This window comes from Bolinopsis microptera, chromosome 3, assembly GCF_026151205.1.
Source record: "Bolinopsis microptera isolate Bmic1 chromosome 3, MBARI_Bmic_1.0, whole genome shotgun sequence".
Classification (NCBI taxonomy): domain Eukaryota; kingdom Metazoa; phylum Ctenophora; class Tentaculata; order Lobata; family Bolinopsidae; genus Bolinopsis; species Bolinopsis microptera.
Genome location: NC_087074.1, coordinates 16,154,578 through 16,171,617, shown reverse-complemented (window position 1 = coordinate 16,171,617; position 17,040 = coordinate 16,154,578). Strand labels below are relative to the sequence as shown.

At 40.9% G+C, this 17,040-nt stretch overlaps 2 protein-coding genes across 2 annotated transcripts in view; one reads left to right on the top strand and one right to left on the bottom strand.

Annotated features, from left to right (window-relative positions):
• The window catches only part of LOC134813051 (cystatin-B-like), a 73,567-nt gene that overhangs the window by 30,862 nt on the left and 25,665 nt on the right, over window positions 1-17,040 (top strand). The gene's annotated exons all lie outside the window — the stretch shown is intronic.
• LOC134813048 (uncharacterized) overlaps window positions 1,610-17,040 on the bottom strand; it is a 57,946-nt gene continuing 42,515 nt past the window's right edge. The window contains exons 6-16 of the mRNA XM_063820723.1: window positions 10,840-10,937; window positions 10,427-10,621; window positions 9,457-9,568; window positions 9,054-9,191; window positions 8,642-8,794; window positions 8,290-8,497; window positions 4,491-4,594; window positions 4,158-4,342; window positions 3,844-3,984; window positions 3,324-3,560; window positions 1,610-3,156 (exon numbers count right to left, since the gene is read on the bottom strand). Of these exons, the coding sequence (XP_063676793.1) occupies window positions 1,948-3,156; window positions 3,324-3,560; window positions 3,844-3,984; window positions 4,158-4,342; window positions 4,491-4,594; window positions 8,290-8,497; window positions 8,642-8,794; window positions 9,054-9,191; window positions 9,457-9,568; window positions 10,427-10,621; window positions 10,840-10,937 (2,780 nt within the window). The 3' untranslated portion in view covers window positions 1,610-1,947. The remainder of the gene's footprint in view (window positions 3,157-3,323; window positions 3,561-3,843; window positions 3,985-4,157; window positions 4,343-4,490; window positions 4,595-8,289; window positions 8,498-8,641; window positions 8,795-9,053; window positions 9,192-9,456; window positions 9,569-10,426; window positions 10,622-10,839; window positions 10,938-17,040) is intronic.

The window sequence follows — 17,040 nt, the reverse complement described above, 5'->3', positions numbered from 1 at the left end:
CCTCTCTAAGGGTTCTATGCCCGTTCTATCTTGAATTTAAGATAGCTTCATCTCACCGAACCTGATGCGCTATGTGAATGTCCATGAGTATCATCTATATGAAGGAGATTGTGCATTATGTACCTTACTCAAAAGGGCATGTAAATCTAAATGTTGATACTCATCACCATCATTTTCACAGCATATTAGAACATATGTAATGTGCTGACTTAAGAGTAGTTGTACCACCAGTGATTCAGCTGTATATTCGAATCTAATTCTGCCAATCGCCAAGAATCTTTTGATCGGCAATCACATTCAAATTTTAGCTGGTATTGAATTTTATTTTCCGAGATAAGTCTCTGAAAGGTTGTACCACCAGTGATTCAGCTGTATATTCGAATCTAATTCTGCCAATCGCCAAGAATCTTTTGATCGGCAATCGCTTGCCGAGGTAATCGTACTGTAGTGCGACACGTACTCTAGTGCGAAGTCCGACAAAAACACCCTCTGTCGCACTACAGTACGTGTCGCACTACGATCCAGGTAGCGTACTCTAGTGCGACAAAATATCCTGTTTCATTTCCAAGTTCAGGTTATATCTTATCCTTCTTATAATGGACCATTAAGTGATTCGTCGGGTCGGTTCACCTCACTTATTTCGAAGTGATCTTGTGGACCCGATTCGTCGGTGTACGGGTACGGTGTATTTCGAAGTGATCCACTGATCATACTTCCTTCGGGTCAGTTCAAGCCACGTATAATGCAGTATGTGATCCACTGAGTCACTCGTAAGCAGCATTGAGCATATGATCCTAATACCTATCACACCCATCGTATGAAGGTATATCTCCGATTGGGATAACAAGTTCTCTTGCATTTGGAGTCGAACCTCAATCTGTCATGAGTGACTACGAGAGAGCCCTGATCAACGCTGTGGAGACAACCTGGCCCACTACTACCAAGAGAGGCTGTTTCTTCCACCACAAGCAAACACTTTGGAGGAAGATGCAGCAGCATGACCTAGTCCCGGAATACAACGCGCTCAGAGAACTCAGCAGTACGGAATTCCTTTAGATGATCGGTTCAGATAACCAACATTGCTGAGGGTTGGCACAACGGTTTTCGATCCTTAAGGGACTGCACCAACCCTACTATCTAGCGATTTATCGACGTCCTGAAGAAGGAGCAGGATCTAACCCAGTGGAAGATCAACCAGAAGATGCTCAGACAACCACCTCCTCGCCGATGCATAGTAAACAATGTATTGCAATGCCAAATTTTTATTGAATATGTAAAGATTTTGTCGCACTTTAGTTCGTGTCGCACTACAGTACAGGTAGCGTACTGTAGTGCGACAGTGTCGGCCTTGAAAATTCTCTGTCGCAGTTCGCACTACGGTACGTGTCGCACTACAATCCAGGTAGCGTACTTTAGTGCGACAGTGTCGATCTTGAAGGTTTCGCACTAGGGTACGTGTCGCACTAAAGTACATGTCGCACTACAGTACGGGACCCGCTTGCCGAGCAGATTACAGGAATGTAAATTGGAACATGCTCAAAGCTCAAAGCTCAATGACATGTTAGTTAGTACTTACCGATAAACTGGACAAAGAATACAACAAAATTTTCCAAATCTATTAAGTTCTTTAAAATCATTCACAATAAAAATCTGGCACATCCAGCTACGATCGTGGATCAAAAATTCTTTTAAAATCTAATGTAACTACATTCAATAGCTAAATTGAATTTTGGGGGGTAGTTAATTTTGAGTAAGTTCATACACATAAATACAATTCTGAAATACTACAAAACCATAACTAATCATCAAAACTTAACAAATCATTTACTCATGACTCATCCTCATTGAGTTGAGGCTTGGAGGAAAATGCCAGAAAATTGTAAGGTTCAAATTCAGCGGTGTTGGAATAATTACCAGTGTCCACACTATATATCTCTAAGATAAAACTCAATTTGCAGGGGTTTCCCACAAGTGTCCCACTTTTTCCTTGTCACCCAAAGGTTTGATAGCAAGTTTAGCTAAAGCAGAGTGAGGAGTGAAGTAAAGAGAAAACTTCCCGTCTTTCCCGTCTTTGAGAACGGGAATTGCGTTACACTCCCGGGACCAGGACAGAGAATGATGAGGACCAGGTTGGAAAACTTTCTTCTCATTTCCCTCACTTCTAGGATAGTTCACCACATCAACAGCAGGTATTGGAGACAGTCTAAAAGGCGCAGTTGACAAAGACAATTTGGCGGGAGGATCTTTGAGAATACTGCCGGATTTGTCCTGTTGAGAAGCCGCCCCGGGGCCCCTACTCTTCAGCTCAACTGCAGCACCGGTCCTGTGCACTGCGAATCTCTCGTTATCTACCACCAGTTTACTCCTCCACTTCTCTTCTTCTTCGGAAGTGTACTGTTGGAGCTCCTCGGCTCGTCTTTTGCCAGGCATGTGTATCGTTACCGGGTGACTGGGGGTTGGAAGTCTTTTCGGAGTAGCAAAGTCTCTGCCTCTCTCATTCCACGAGAAGGTCTTCCAGTCGACAGTTGGTTTTAGTTTTCCAGCGTGTAAAACATTCTCCTCCCAAGGTTCTCTAAGTTGCTCGACTCTAGTGTAGTGTGGGATAGAGCTGTGTTGGTTAGACTGTAACGCGGATCTGTGAGCAGGGAACAGGAAACCCTCCTGGGTCCTCCACACTTCCTTCTTCTGCTCTTTCTCTTTTTCAGTCTCCTCTTGTACGCAACGAGGGGAGACTGTTTGACATGCGTACTCCTGAGAGTAGGTGAACCTCTCACTGGGCCTCTCCGCCAGGATCCCTCTTATCTTTCTCTTGGCCAGCTCTGTTGAATTTTTGGTAGATGTGCTGTAGTTGTGCCCGGCGGTCTCATCACATGCTATCCTGACAGTTTTGACATTCTTCTTCGAGTTAAGTTCTGATTTTGCCCTCACTTTCTCGACGTTGTGATACAAGAAGTTCACAGATGCTCGGACAGGTTTGTCGATGTAGTTCAGGTTATAGTTATCTATAGGAGTCCAAGATCCTGCTAATCTCTTTGGTTCTGATTGCAAGGTTTCTATGGTCGCTTTAGATTGTATAGTCTCTCGAAGTTGTTTTGGAGTTTTCTTGAGGTGAAGAAGAGAATGTGGCACTCCAAATTCCATTGAGACCAACTTTATCTGAAAAACACGTTGATAAATGAAAATAATTCGATATTATTTCGTAAATTTACCGCAAAAATAAAAACTGCTGTATTATGGATAATACCAACACTGACAACATAATGTACAAAGAATTTATATCAGGTGTGATCAAACTTTGAATAAAAGTCCTTAAATACACTTACCATATTTCCTGTGGGAAATGAGTTGTTTCTTGAGCAGCTGAGAAGAAGGTTAGCAGCCCTCAAGTCACTAAGACAGATCAGACCATCATATGCCTCTCTAGACACTGAACCTCTCACGTAGAGAGAGGGATGTTTCACCAGGGATACCAGTGGTTCAAAGAGTTTCACTTTCATTATGTCAGGGGATAGGAGGGAATAGAGCCGTTCGGAGAACTTCAGTTCAGAATTGTATAGAACCTGAAATAATGTTAGATTCTATTTAATGAACTTTCGGTCCGATTTAATGACAAAACCGGGTTTTTTGGTTAAAATCGTGGAGAATGCATTATTATGCTGTATATTTTACTTTCCAGCACTAAGGAACACTGGTAGCACTACTGCCAAGAATACTTTTCCCAAATATGAGAGGATCTTTTACATGCCGAGGATCACACTCCGCAAAATTCTGAATATTTGTGAATTTCCAAAATTGGAATTGGGATTTAACGGCTATATCTGCCTATCACCACAATCTACATACCTTAAAATCATCGTGAGTTTTAGGGTTTTCCTCCCATATTCTGGCTATAGATCCACGAGCTGTTCCTTCTAGCACCAGGAGGTGTTGTTGTCCATCCAGCATATGGAAACCTGTTATGTAGTCCAGGATGGAACTCCGCAGCTGAGGGGACAACAAAATTCAATGTTTTAGGAATGTCAAATAAAATACTAGGGCACAGAATTTTCATATTTTTCATCAAGATTGCATGATTCATCGTAGAAATCTGCTGTGGAGCGATGACTTATTGAGAAATATTGATAAACGTTAAGACCAACAAGATTCACATCACATGCCTGAGTCTTAGTTAGTTTGTAGGTGGACAAAGCAGAACTGTACATCTCTTTCGGAAGATTATCCAGATTGAATATCTTAACGTTTGTCTCGAGAACTTGTTCTATTATTTTGTCTAAGAACTCTGATTTGCTGGCAGGCATCGAGTACACAATTCTCTCAAACGGACAGTCTATCTCCTCGGTGTCTGCAAAACAAAACGATCATATATTTGTAATCTTATGGTTGCACTATAATTAACTGCATGATTACAGTTTCTTACAACACGTTACAATATGTCTGGAAATGCAGGAAGAATAATTTTAATCTCCAATTGGGTAAATAGTGTTACAAACCTGCAGTCAAGGTTGGATTAGTGAGTTTGAGGTAGTTAGTGTGCTCCACAAGAGGGTGAGCTAAGGACAACTCAACTGTTATCACAGTGGCACTCTCTATATACCTGCGGAAATGTGTGACGTCACGTGAGGGGAAGGTGTGACGTCACGTGAGGGAAAGGTGTGACGTGTGACGTCACGTGAAGGAAGGTGTGACGTCACGTGAGGGAAGGTGTGACGTCACGTGAGGGAATGTGTGAAGTCACGTGAGGGAAGGTGTGACGTCACGTGAGGGAAATGTGTGACGTCACGTGAGGGAAAGGTGTGACGTCACGTGAGGGAAATTTGTGACGTCACGTGAGGGAAAGGTGTGACGTCACGTGAGGGAAAGGTGTGAAGGAAGGTGTGACGTCACGTGAGGGAAGGTGTGACGTCACGTGAGGGAAGGTGTGACGTCACGTGAGGGAAGGTGTGAAGTCACGTGAGGGAAGGTGTGAGACGTCACGTGAGGGAAGGTGTGACGTCACGTGAGGGAAGGTGTGACGTCACGTGAGGGAAGGTGTGACGTCACGTGAGGGAAGGTGTGACGTCACGTGAGGGAAAAGTGTGACGTCACGTGAGGGAAAGGTGTGACGTCACGTGAGTAAATGTGTGACGTCACGTGAGGAAAGGTGTGACGTCACGTGAGGTAAGTGACGTCACGTAAGGGAAGGTGTGACGTAACGTGAGGGAAGGCGTGACGTCACGTGAGGGAAGGTGTGACGTCACGTGAGGAAATGTGTGACGTCACGTGAGGGAAGGTGTGACGTCACGTGAGGGAAAGGTGTGACGTCACGTGAGGGAAGGTGTGACGTCACGTGTGGAAATTTGTGACGTCACGTGAGGGAAAGGTGTGACGTCACGTGAGGGGAGTTTATGACGTCATGTTTAACCAACAAAGAAAAAACAGCTCAATGGAATCCCAGGATCTTTATGGCTTTTCGTTAAATTGTGTCGGAACTGGCCACGGCCATCATTTTCAACTCAGCCACTTTTTACTTATAGAACGTAGAGTTAAGCTGACTTGATGTCTTAATGAACCGGATGTTGCGATTCACTCAGTGATGGGACTCATGGGTGTACAAATACCAATACTACAAAAGTACAGATCAAAATGTATTTTTGACATTTTTCATGACGAGCAGTCAAGGCCAGGGCAAGACCAATTTCGTCACCTTAGAAAATTACCAAATATAGTTTAATAAAATTAAATCAAATATTTCGTCAACAGTATCGCACAGCATGAATTTAACTTGATCTAATCACCATTCTAGGATAAAAGTAAACAAATTTATATTTACTAAAACAAAACAATTAGCTATAAGAAACTTGTGAACGATTTTAAAATAATGAAATGTTCTGCAATTATTGGTAATATTGAAAAATTTTGCATACTGAATAAAAAGAATAGGAAATTATAAGAAAAACACATCTAAAAATTTCAAAATCAAAGAACACATTGAAAAAAAAAACAGTAAAGCGCTATAAATTGAACACTGATACATAATTTATGTAATCAGTAATACAGTTTCATTTTTATGCATAAGAATTTTACAAAAGTGTATCATTAAACAGGCGTATCCACAATATCTGGGAAGTTTTGCTCTATCTCCTCTTGTAACTGCAATTCTTGAAGCCCTGCAGCCGGAGTTTGGGCATCATCACCGTGTACTTCTGGAGGATCTTGCCTTGGATTGGATCTTTGTCTTGGATATGGTCTCTGTCGTTAAAGGGCCACTGGTCTATGATGGGGTTGTCGGCCACCTTGCAGTCTTATTAAGGAAAGGAATTCAGATGTCTTCACTTTAAGAAATGTCTAAAACTTCGTATAGTAAGGGCGTACACACAAAAATTGGCCAGTATATTCAGGTTAGTGAGATGAATCATTACTCGAACGGAAGTGCTGCTGTATTCAACTCCCCCGAAATAAGTCACTAAACACACAGTTAAAGGCAGGTAAGATAGAAAGAATACTCCGACAGTGAGCAGAACTGTGGTCACACCCTCCCATCTCATTGTTTCTCCGTGCCGGGAGGCAGCTTTACTAGCCACGATCAGCAGAAGAACCGATGTAAGGATGAGTATGGTGCAGGAGAGGATACTTAACGCAGCAATACTGATAGGAAAGTACCATGTTAACCAAGATGGCACACTGACTGAGAGGCGATCATAATCACAACTATATTCTTTGTAGCTAAAGTGTATTGTGTCTCTGATGTAAAGCAGGTTCACTACTAGAAATGGAGTGTACCAACAAAGCGCTAGGAGCCACAATGAAGCACAGATTTTATGTCCTAACTGTGTGGACCAGGCACCAGTTTTCAGAGGATACTTCACTATTATCAGCTTCAGAGTGGTCATAGCACATGTCAGTAACACTGTCACTGGAACACAAGCCCAGCAAACGTTTTCCTCCACATGACAGAGCAGCTCCCCCACAATCCACCGATCTGATATTAATGCCAGAGTCACAGGGATTACTCTACATACAGTTTGTATCAAGTCACAAACAGCCATGTGCTGCATCACCGTTATTATCACTTTCTGGAGATTGATGGCTTTATATTTGATAGTCGCTATCAAAATTATACTGTCCCCTATAAGCGACAACAGAAGAACCATAAAGTTCCACAATATGAGAAGTGACCGCTCCGCATCATCTTTGATAGCATATAGTGTTCTGTCGCTCGTTTGCATTTTCAGCAGTATTTAGTCTGGTCATTAGAAGACTGTTTCGTTAACAGAATAGAATATTATTTGCCCGCTTTCATTAAAAATAAATTTCAACAGTTCACTGAGGCAGTGTAAAATTGTATTGTTCATTAAAACCAGATTCCAAAGACACTAAGACAGCGTTAAAAAATTCCAAATTTGCTATAAAAAAATAAACACGCAACCGAAAATGCTGTCTAAAAATACCACCTCCCATAGTTCTCAAAAAACTTCTTAGCTACTCAATTTTACGTTATTTACACCTTCATCATCCATTTTTTTCCCTATATTTGCGTATCAAATATCAAAATGCAAACTATTTTTATTTCCATATTTATATTTTTCAGGAAATCAGATAAGCTGACAGAACCACAGAAAGGAAAAATCACAAAAGTAAGCTTAATTTAATAATCCTCACGCAATCACATGATACACTCCCAGTTCTGCTCTCCCACAGGCTGCTTAATTATCTCAAGCTCAAGTTGATAGGCGTGAGACTGATATTATCTCTGAGAAGTTTGTAGGACTAAATCTACTCTCTCAGAAGTTCACATGGTTTGCCATTGAATTATATACTTCCTAACTTTGAGTAGTTCTTTCTTAATTAGGTGTACAACTTTTTGATAACACAAATTGGTTTAAAAATATACAAAAATTAAATGTCAAAATGTGCTCGCAAAACTTTGAAACGATGACACCCTGCAATTAAGGTTAACAAATTGACGGCGCTTCGATTTAATCTACCGGGTTATGTGATCTTATCATGAACCATTCACAGTTCTACAGTATGAACGCTAGAATTCGGCAAAATGTTCTTGCAGTACTCTGTCTAAATTATTGCCCGAAATATACTACAATCTTACAATGTGATCATCAACCAAGAGTAGACCGAGGGCAGGATTTGCGACCGAGGCCGAAGCCGAGCAATTGTCCTCCTGACCGAGGCCGAGGAAAAATCGCTATTCCTCGGTAAAACCGAGGCCGAGGACTCGGTCGACCCTTGCCATCAACTGCAACTGATAACTGTGATATGCTCTAATAATACAGTTCATAAAGAAGAAATCCTTACCTGCCGCATGGCAAACTTCCAGAATCATCAAGTCTTGGTTCAGTTTTAAGAACACTGGTTCTGTTTGAGTTCACAGGTCGTACACAAGGTAAGACCGGGGACTTCAGTTTCAGTTTATCTTCTCCGAGCAGCAGTGGAGACAGGTCAAACTTTGCTATTCCATATGAATCCCATGGTATCCCAGGCGGTCCAAGAGCTTTTGATTTACCTGAAATCTCAAATCATTGAGATCACATGAATAACCTGAATTCCTGCACGAAACTAACGTATGGTTCGATGCAAAGGTGGATGATAAATTTGACTTAAATGTCCCACGCGGTCATGACTCATGACTTGGATTAGTTAAACTTACCACTGGTATCAAACAAATGTTCCTCGTTGCCATGAATATCAAATATCTTAGGAAGAGGTTTGATGATGTCCGCTCTTCTGTCTCTGTCGTGAAGCTCCACTTCAAATGGAGGACCTGTCAGAAACTCTTCCAACTTTGTCCGAGATAGCACACCTGAAGATTGCAGTTAGAAAGCTGTCAAATACCTTAAGATTAATTTCTACATTCTATATGAAAGTGGGCAATGCATTCCGTCGGTCACTCAAAATAATAACTAAATCCAGTCCGAACCATGCGGCAGTTGCTAGGATACAAGATAATTAAAACCTAGACTGTTGTATGTTTTTTACAGTAAAAATATTTCAGCGCGTTCCAATTTCTACATTTTTACTGTGACCGAAATTGGCAATTTGCGCGGTTTCCACCAACTGACCTAGCAGGATGACATGCTGATGATTCCAGGTGATATCTTTGGCATGGGGCACTCCTTCCGTGTCAATTTGGTCTTCTCCCAGGAATTGATATCTAGCAAACACTGGATTGCACTGTTCTGACAACTGTTTATAAGCAACTGCGAAGAATAAAATTGGAGAGTTTGTTTTGGCACGTGACATCATGCGATCAACGTTGCTGCCAAAATCATAAATATCTGTAAAATTTTAAAAATCAAAATTTGCGTATTAAACTATTTTATTTTACTGCTTTTTTGCGACAGTATTTTGGAAACAGTTTCCAGCCTAATTTAACATTGATATCTCAAAATACAAATTCTGTAACATTATAATTATAGTCCTTAAAAACATTCATAAGGTTTTCATAACATTCCTATGCTTTACCTGGAGAGTTGGGATTGTTTTTCGACTTGACGATGTTAAGTTTCATTGGACACAGCTCCTTTGAAAGGGACAGTGACATGAGAGGCTTATTTAACGATATCTTCACGATAACCTGGACATGTATGGTGAATAAAAACTAACAATATAAACCCTACATTCTACAAATTTGAGGTACAGTGATGGAGTTGACAATAGTAGGGGGGGGGGGGGGGGTGAGCAAAGTTGTTGACACGAAACGGCGATTAACCAATCAGCAACAATGACAAAACACTCTAGCTCATTTATAATCCACAACATTGAGTTTAGCGATATGAGCGTTATATATACGTAGCATATGTAATATTCTTATTATTATAGCTAATATTGCAGCACCAACGCACATTTTATAAAGAAAGGAGCTCAAAGCACCTGCTTTAGCGCAGTAAAGTGCTGGCACGGCTCACTGTGTGCAAAGAGCACAGTATTTATAAAGAAAGCACCTGCTTTAGCGCAGTAAAGTGCTGGCACGGCTCACTGTGTGCAAATAGCACAGTATTTATAAAGAAAGCACCTGCTTTAGCGCAGTAAAGTGCTGGCACGGGTCACTGTGTGCAAAGAGCACAGTATTATAAAAAAGCACCTGCTTTAGCGCAGTAAAGTGCTGGCACTGTGTGCAAAGAGCACAGTATTTATAAAGAAAGCACCTGCTTTAGCGCAGTAATTAAGTGCTGGCACGGCTCACTGTGTGCAAAGAGCACAGTATTTATAAAGAAAGCACCTGCTTTAGCGCAGTAAAGTGCTGGCACGGCTCACTGTGTGCAAAGAGCACAGTATTTATAAAGAAAGCACCTGCTTTAGCGCAGTAAAGTGCTGGCACGGCTCACTGTGTGCAAAGAGCACAGTATTTATAAAGAAAGCACCTGCTTTAGCGCAGTAAAGTGCTGGCACGGCTCACTGTGTGCAAAGAGCACAGTATTTATAAAGAAAGCACCTGCTTTAGCGCAGTAAAGTGCTGGCACGGCTCACTGTGTGCAAAGAGCACAGTATTGCCAGCATAGAGCGAGGATAGCGGTACAGATAGCACACATTTACCACACTCCGACACCATGTCCTTCTCCATCTTCCTCCGCCTCATCTCAGTTGGTGTGGTGGATGTCAGATCAGTGGACGACACTTTGTTATCCGACTGAATTTGTTTGTAATTGTTTATTATTTTGGAAAAATAAAAGGCTCTGGCGAATGTAACATGTATGATTGAGGCACGAAATTGATTTATCAAGAGCAGAAAAGAGTACGCAGTGTGGGTTTAAAATTTAATATTCCAGATAACCGAAACAAATCACAAATATCAAAATCTAATTAACTTACTAACAATTAATTGATAAGATTTATCAAATAACCTACCTTCATATTATCTGAAGAAGAGTGTTTTGCTTTATGTCCGGAAGCCATCCCTTTCTCCATCTGGAGGTGTCTCCTAGCGTTACTCTGTGCTGTACCTCCTGCAAACAAAGGAATTTAGAAAAAATGTGTACAGTTTCTATATTGAGCTAAAATGTATCTTTAATATGATGTGTATCAGAAATTTAAACATTTTCAAATCGTTAAAAATGAATAAATCCAGGGAATAGAAGATAAAATCTGGTGAGTAATTTTTACGTTTGTTGATTAAAATATTCCAGAATTTATATAATAACCGATACTATTAATTATTGTTCTTAATCGCACTGGAAAATTTCAAAACTAAGCATTTTTTGTTTCCAACTTTCTTGGTTAACACTTTTTGAAGACAGTTTGAAATGATTTCTTTTATTTCCTGATTTGACAATCACCAAACCAAAAGAATCCAGCTCGAACGAGTAAAAGTAATCCACATGACGTGATATTGTGATACTATAGCTTGCTATTAAAGTGCTTTGTTCGCCACAAACGGGTAACCGACAAACAAATGGCCGAACTCAAATTTCCTGGGTACAATTGTCATCATGTGCTGATCTCAATGTTACACATTCTCCTCCATTCTAAGTAACTCTCAGGGGTTACAGTACGTTATTTATTTCTTGAAGATGTCTTGCTTCTTAGTGACTGTTGCTCTAACTCTTTCAATTGCCTTCCCGGCAACCAAGACCTTTCAAAACTCAGTAGAAGATTCAACCCCCACACTTGTTGATGACAACATAGCTGGTCCTATGGAGGGGGATTTCGAGGGTCCGGTTAAGAAGTTGACAGTACTCCTGATGATAAAGCAGATCAGTGATGGGATACACGATTTGTTTGAGAAGAGAACTGAGTTTGACAGTATTGAGAGGGAGCTACTGAAAAACGAAACCAAGGTTGATTACATTTTCCCGGATGAGGCTGATATTATTGAGGGAATCGGTAAATATCAACCTTTTGTATTATTTGTTTAGATGTTATATTATAGGAATCCATATTTTTGAAAAAACTCTTGAGAAAACGTGGCTTCTGAAAAAGTATCTTTTTCCAGGAAAAGTAATCTCGAAGTTTCTAAACAACTCACAGCAAGCCGTTCAGAGAATACACAAAGCCGCTGAGCAGGGTAAGCACTGAAAATGTCTGAAAATTAATCAAAGTACCAACTATGGCTATCTCAACCACCAGTTTCCATGGAGAAATAAAACATATTTTCATATATACTAATCATGACTCCACAGGTATAGAAAATCACACGTGGGCGGACCACTCAATCCACACGGACCAAGACATGTCCTACTTAGATGGAAGTGAGCTTCCCATCAGACGAGGTGACCTTAACCTGACCCTTGAATATCGGAAAGCGTTCGGGATAGAGTGTAACACGACATACAGTACCATATCAGTAACTATTGATGTGTACAAGTATACGAGTGATGTCCTGAACTTTGCTAAGGCTACGAGAGCGCTGGATGAAGTCTTTAGGAATAATTTCGAAGAAACCCAGTATATAGGGTGGCAGTATTTTGGTAGTAAATACGGGGCTAAGAGAACATATCCTGGATTGTACGATAAGCTTCCTACTGACCCTAGATATAGACCATGGTAAGGACAAGTAATTCGTATCTCATTAGAGTTATGGTTCTGCAAATATTTCACCGAATTTAAATTATTGTTTAAACTTTAAACATGGTTGAAACATAAGAAAGGGCCCTTTACGGAGGCTCCAGTTCTAAAATCCACTATTATTGTCCGTAACTCCACTAAAGGTATGTGGACGGTTCCACCTACCCCCGCCACCTGCTCCTCATGGTGGACACTAGTGGCAGTATGTACGGCTTCCCAATGAAACTAGCGCGGATAGTGGCTGAGAAACTGATACACACGCTATCAGAACACGATCTGGTAAACATAATCCTGTACAATAATAGTCACGTGACAGGCCCGAGTAGCTGTTTTGATGGGTTTGTCAGGGCTACACCGGAGATAAAACAACAGGTCAGTGTTCAGAAGTGAGTCCTTCCCAGTTCCCATTTCCAAACTTACAAGTTCAATATTAAATGTTGCCTCTGATTGCTCGAGCTGAGTGCTCGTCCTATAAATCTTGAAATAAAAGTAAAAGCAATACACTTCCCCAGTTTATACAACTAGTAAAAGACGCAGAAGTGTTCGGTCCTGATAAGGTAGAAGAAACACTCCGTTGGTCAATAGAGTTCCTCAAAAACAACACCAACAAAGCTGATAACTGCCACAGCAGTCTTGTTGTCCTTACTGACAGTAGCAGGAAAATAAACAAAGAACTTTTTGACGAGCTGGATCCGGATCACACAATTAACATTTTAACATTTAGCTTCTTTAATACCCTAACACGGTATGATGATTTTGAGAGTATTTCATGTGGCAGTAAAGGGCTGTTTGAGGTCATCAGGAATATTGGAGATTATCAGAAGGCTGTGTTGCAGTTTACTGAGTTCTACCAGAAGAACAGATTGTATGGAATTGAGGAGAGGGTGAAGCCTATGTGGTCTAATGTTTACTACGATCAGGTAGTGCAGCTGATTTGTTGATGTAGCATTATATAATTATATGTATATTTAATTCGTAGTCCAAAGGAAGATCAAAATCTACGAGGCACAAGTAGTCTCTATTCTACTCTACAACTGCAACTCCTGGGCTGCACCACTAGCTTCGTTGAATGAACTTGATATTGCTCATCGCAAACACCTCCGAAGAATCCTCAACATCAGATGGCCTACTGGGGTTATTTCTAATGAGGCGCTCTATGCTCGTTGTTATGTCACTCCCTTGTCTGTGAGAGTCTCTTAGTTTCGATGGAGAATGTTAGGACATATCTTAAGAGGACAGGAAGACTCACCAGCATACACCTCTATGTTATTTGCTATAAATTCTGATATTTTTATGGAAGGGAGACGGGGTAGACCATGTTTAAACTTATTAGATGTTATTAGAAAAGACTTGACCAGTAGAAATCTTGATATTAGACTTAAGAATTTGACTGATTTCGAAGACCTTAGATTTTTAGCTTTAGATAGGGAGGAGTGGAAGAAGTTAGAAGATGGTTGATGTTTTTGTTTTCTTTTTTATGCGTTTTGATATCTATAAGGTGCCTAGGATGCTCTTTTAAAGAGATATTTCGTACTTTGAAAGATTTACTACTAATTCGTAGAACAGAATTGCTTCATGATTTAGTATTAAGTTCAATTGACAATGATAGTACTAATCTAAACTAAGTGATATTAATTTCAGGCAGGACTAGGCTACGTCATCACAACAACTCTACCTGTAACAGCGAACCAGACCTTTCAGGACAACAAGCACAACACAAACCTCACACGATTTGACAGGAGTTTCATAGGAGTAGTGGGGGTTGACGTGTTTATCAAACAACTCAACAGACTGGTACTGGACTTCTTCGCCAACGGGGACTACGTGATAATAACTAATAACTTTGGCAACGTTATACTGCACCCTAACTCACATCAACGGAAGGTAAAAACAGATAACTCCTATTCCCCGGAAATAACGCAGCTATTAGACGACGTGGAACACTCACAGAACCATTCCACCGTAGAGGAGTTAAGTAGAAATATGATCGACAGAAAGCAAGGCAACCTGACCACCAACAGTTTGTTCTACCTCCAGAACATGCCGAAGGGGGAGGAGACTCTTTTGAAGACGACCTACTTTTACGGTCCGATACCTGACACACCCTTTGCGTTCGCCATAGCCAGTCGACACAAGTTGGGCTATCCAGATATGAACACTCCAAAAATTCGGGATATCTTCGACAACTCTGAGAGTCTGGACACTTTGAAGACATTCATAATTGGTCTACACGATAATGGTTTTCTGAAGCTAAAGTCACGATATAACTGTTCAATACTGGAATTCTCACAAACGAAATACTACGCAAAAAGCGAGGTTGACAGAGAAGCCGATCTGTTCTGTGATTTCGAAAAAGCGGACGTTTGCGAACCGAACTACTGTGTGAAACGGCACTTTCAAAACATGATGTACGACTTGTGGAAGATATACATCCCGATAGTGAACCAAGGAAGAAGTTGCCGGGACGATGAAGGGTTGGTTAACTCGTGTTTTGTAATTACGGGGTCGGGAATTTATGTGAGCTCTACCAAAGGTTGGTTAACAAACGATACGATAGAATCAGGACAGGAGACACTTGAATTAAAGACCAAAAACCAGGAGTTCAAATCAGCTATTCTGGTAACGAGACCTATCAAAGTTAGGGGACACAAAGGGCTCTATGTCAACATCACAAAAAGTGTGTCCACAACATCTCAAGCCTCGGAGGTGTTTCTGGCTACAGTCGGGATGGAAGCAAATCTAGAAGTTCTCAAAAGTATAGTTAGTAAAAGTGTCGAGGGTACCGGGCATGTCGTGGATATAATGGTGGTTGACGAGAATATGTTGATTATTAGTGGTTTCAAGTCAGATGGAGGGGCAACGGATGGGAAAAGCCTAAAAATATTCTACCCTAAAATTGCGAATAAGTTGGTTACGGAGAGCATATTCTTTGAATTCAAATACCATGAGTGTGATCACGAGTGCAAAGTTGAGATCCCAAAGAAGGATTCATGTGTTGGTGAAAACAACTACTGGTGTAACACTGCCCCCAAGAGCAAGATGATGATGTGTTGTCAAGAGTTTGCTACGTACAGTCGGAAACGTTACACGCTGCACGTGCCTATTAGCATAACAGTTCTCTCAAACCAGACATTCTCCACAAACTGCACGTGCGACACAAACTGCACGTGCGACACAAACTGCACTTGCGACGTACACAACGCCAGCTCATGTCCTCAATGCTCATTTGAGACGTGCAGCGCAAAATACGCAGTAGCTGACATACCCAACACAAACATCCTAGCAATAATCAGGCTGACTCCAGAGTGCACTCAGAAAGCCGAGGAACACAGAGAGGAACCAGACATAATCTACAGCCACGGAATCTGCGACAGAGAGGTTGACTATTACACCCCCATTAAGAAGTGTTTTAGTGTTGAGACTCCCTCAGAGACTCCGGCTGAGTGCCTACAGAAAGCACGAACCAGACATAGTAACGCTGGAAGGTCGGACATGTCTTCTTTTGTTTTCAGCGTAGTTTTCTTGTTTTTCAGAGCTGCGGAGGTTATTTAGTTTGACAGCTACCATCTTAATGACGGTAATTAGTTAATTATTGTGTGTGTTTGAGTTATGAGTGTATGGCTTTATCAGGAAAACGGTAAAAGATCGGAAATACTGCCAAATACTGGCTGTAAGACGTCAGTGTGACTGGCATGGTGTGCTAATTTATATATTCGTTGTAACATTTGTATGTTTCACCGATCGCGTATTCTGCTTGACGATTTGTGAGGTCGTCTTTGACTCTTTTTTGACTGCGAGTACCCTATGCTGGAGTATGAAACTGTGGCCCGCTACATATTTTACTTTGTTAGACGCAAGCTTTTATATGGGTGCCGGGTGCCAAATAATTATAAATTCGATCGTTTCTTCTTCTTTAAAAAAACGCAATTTAACTGTTTTTCCAAGTTACCTCAAACTTCTTGGTAACACTGGCTCAGTACGTGGTTAAGTTTATGTAGGGTATGCGATGTAAAATATAGGAAAGTTATAGGTAATCTAATTCCCGTTATAGTAGCTAGCAAGTTTTCACATTAACTTCCTTTAACGGTAATGGGAAATTGTTTGTATTGGCTTTGTACACGTTTACATATTACACGGTATTCGTTATATCTTGAGTCACCGACTTTGCTTTGTCGCGGTTTAAGCCTCAGTAACATGTTATGCGGTATCTTGCATAATCTTTGTTTATTTTAAGAGTATCATCGTCTGATCCAGCTGTAGTGATCAGATTTCAATTTCAGCAGAATTTCATTTAAGACATTAGAAATTATCACAAACAACTCGATCAGTGAAGATCAGCTTTCAATAAGGCGCTACTCACTAGGTGTTAATGTTATTAACGTCTCGTCTCTACACTCTCCTTTGTGCACTGTGCAGTGAAGGTCAGTATTCTGCAGAATCCATTTTTTGTGGTAACGATTAAGCAATAAGCCCGTATAGGGAGTACGTAATACTCAGCATAATATGCGTTTATTTTTAATTGTTACCTAACTTTGTTTTAGATTG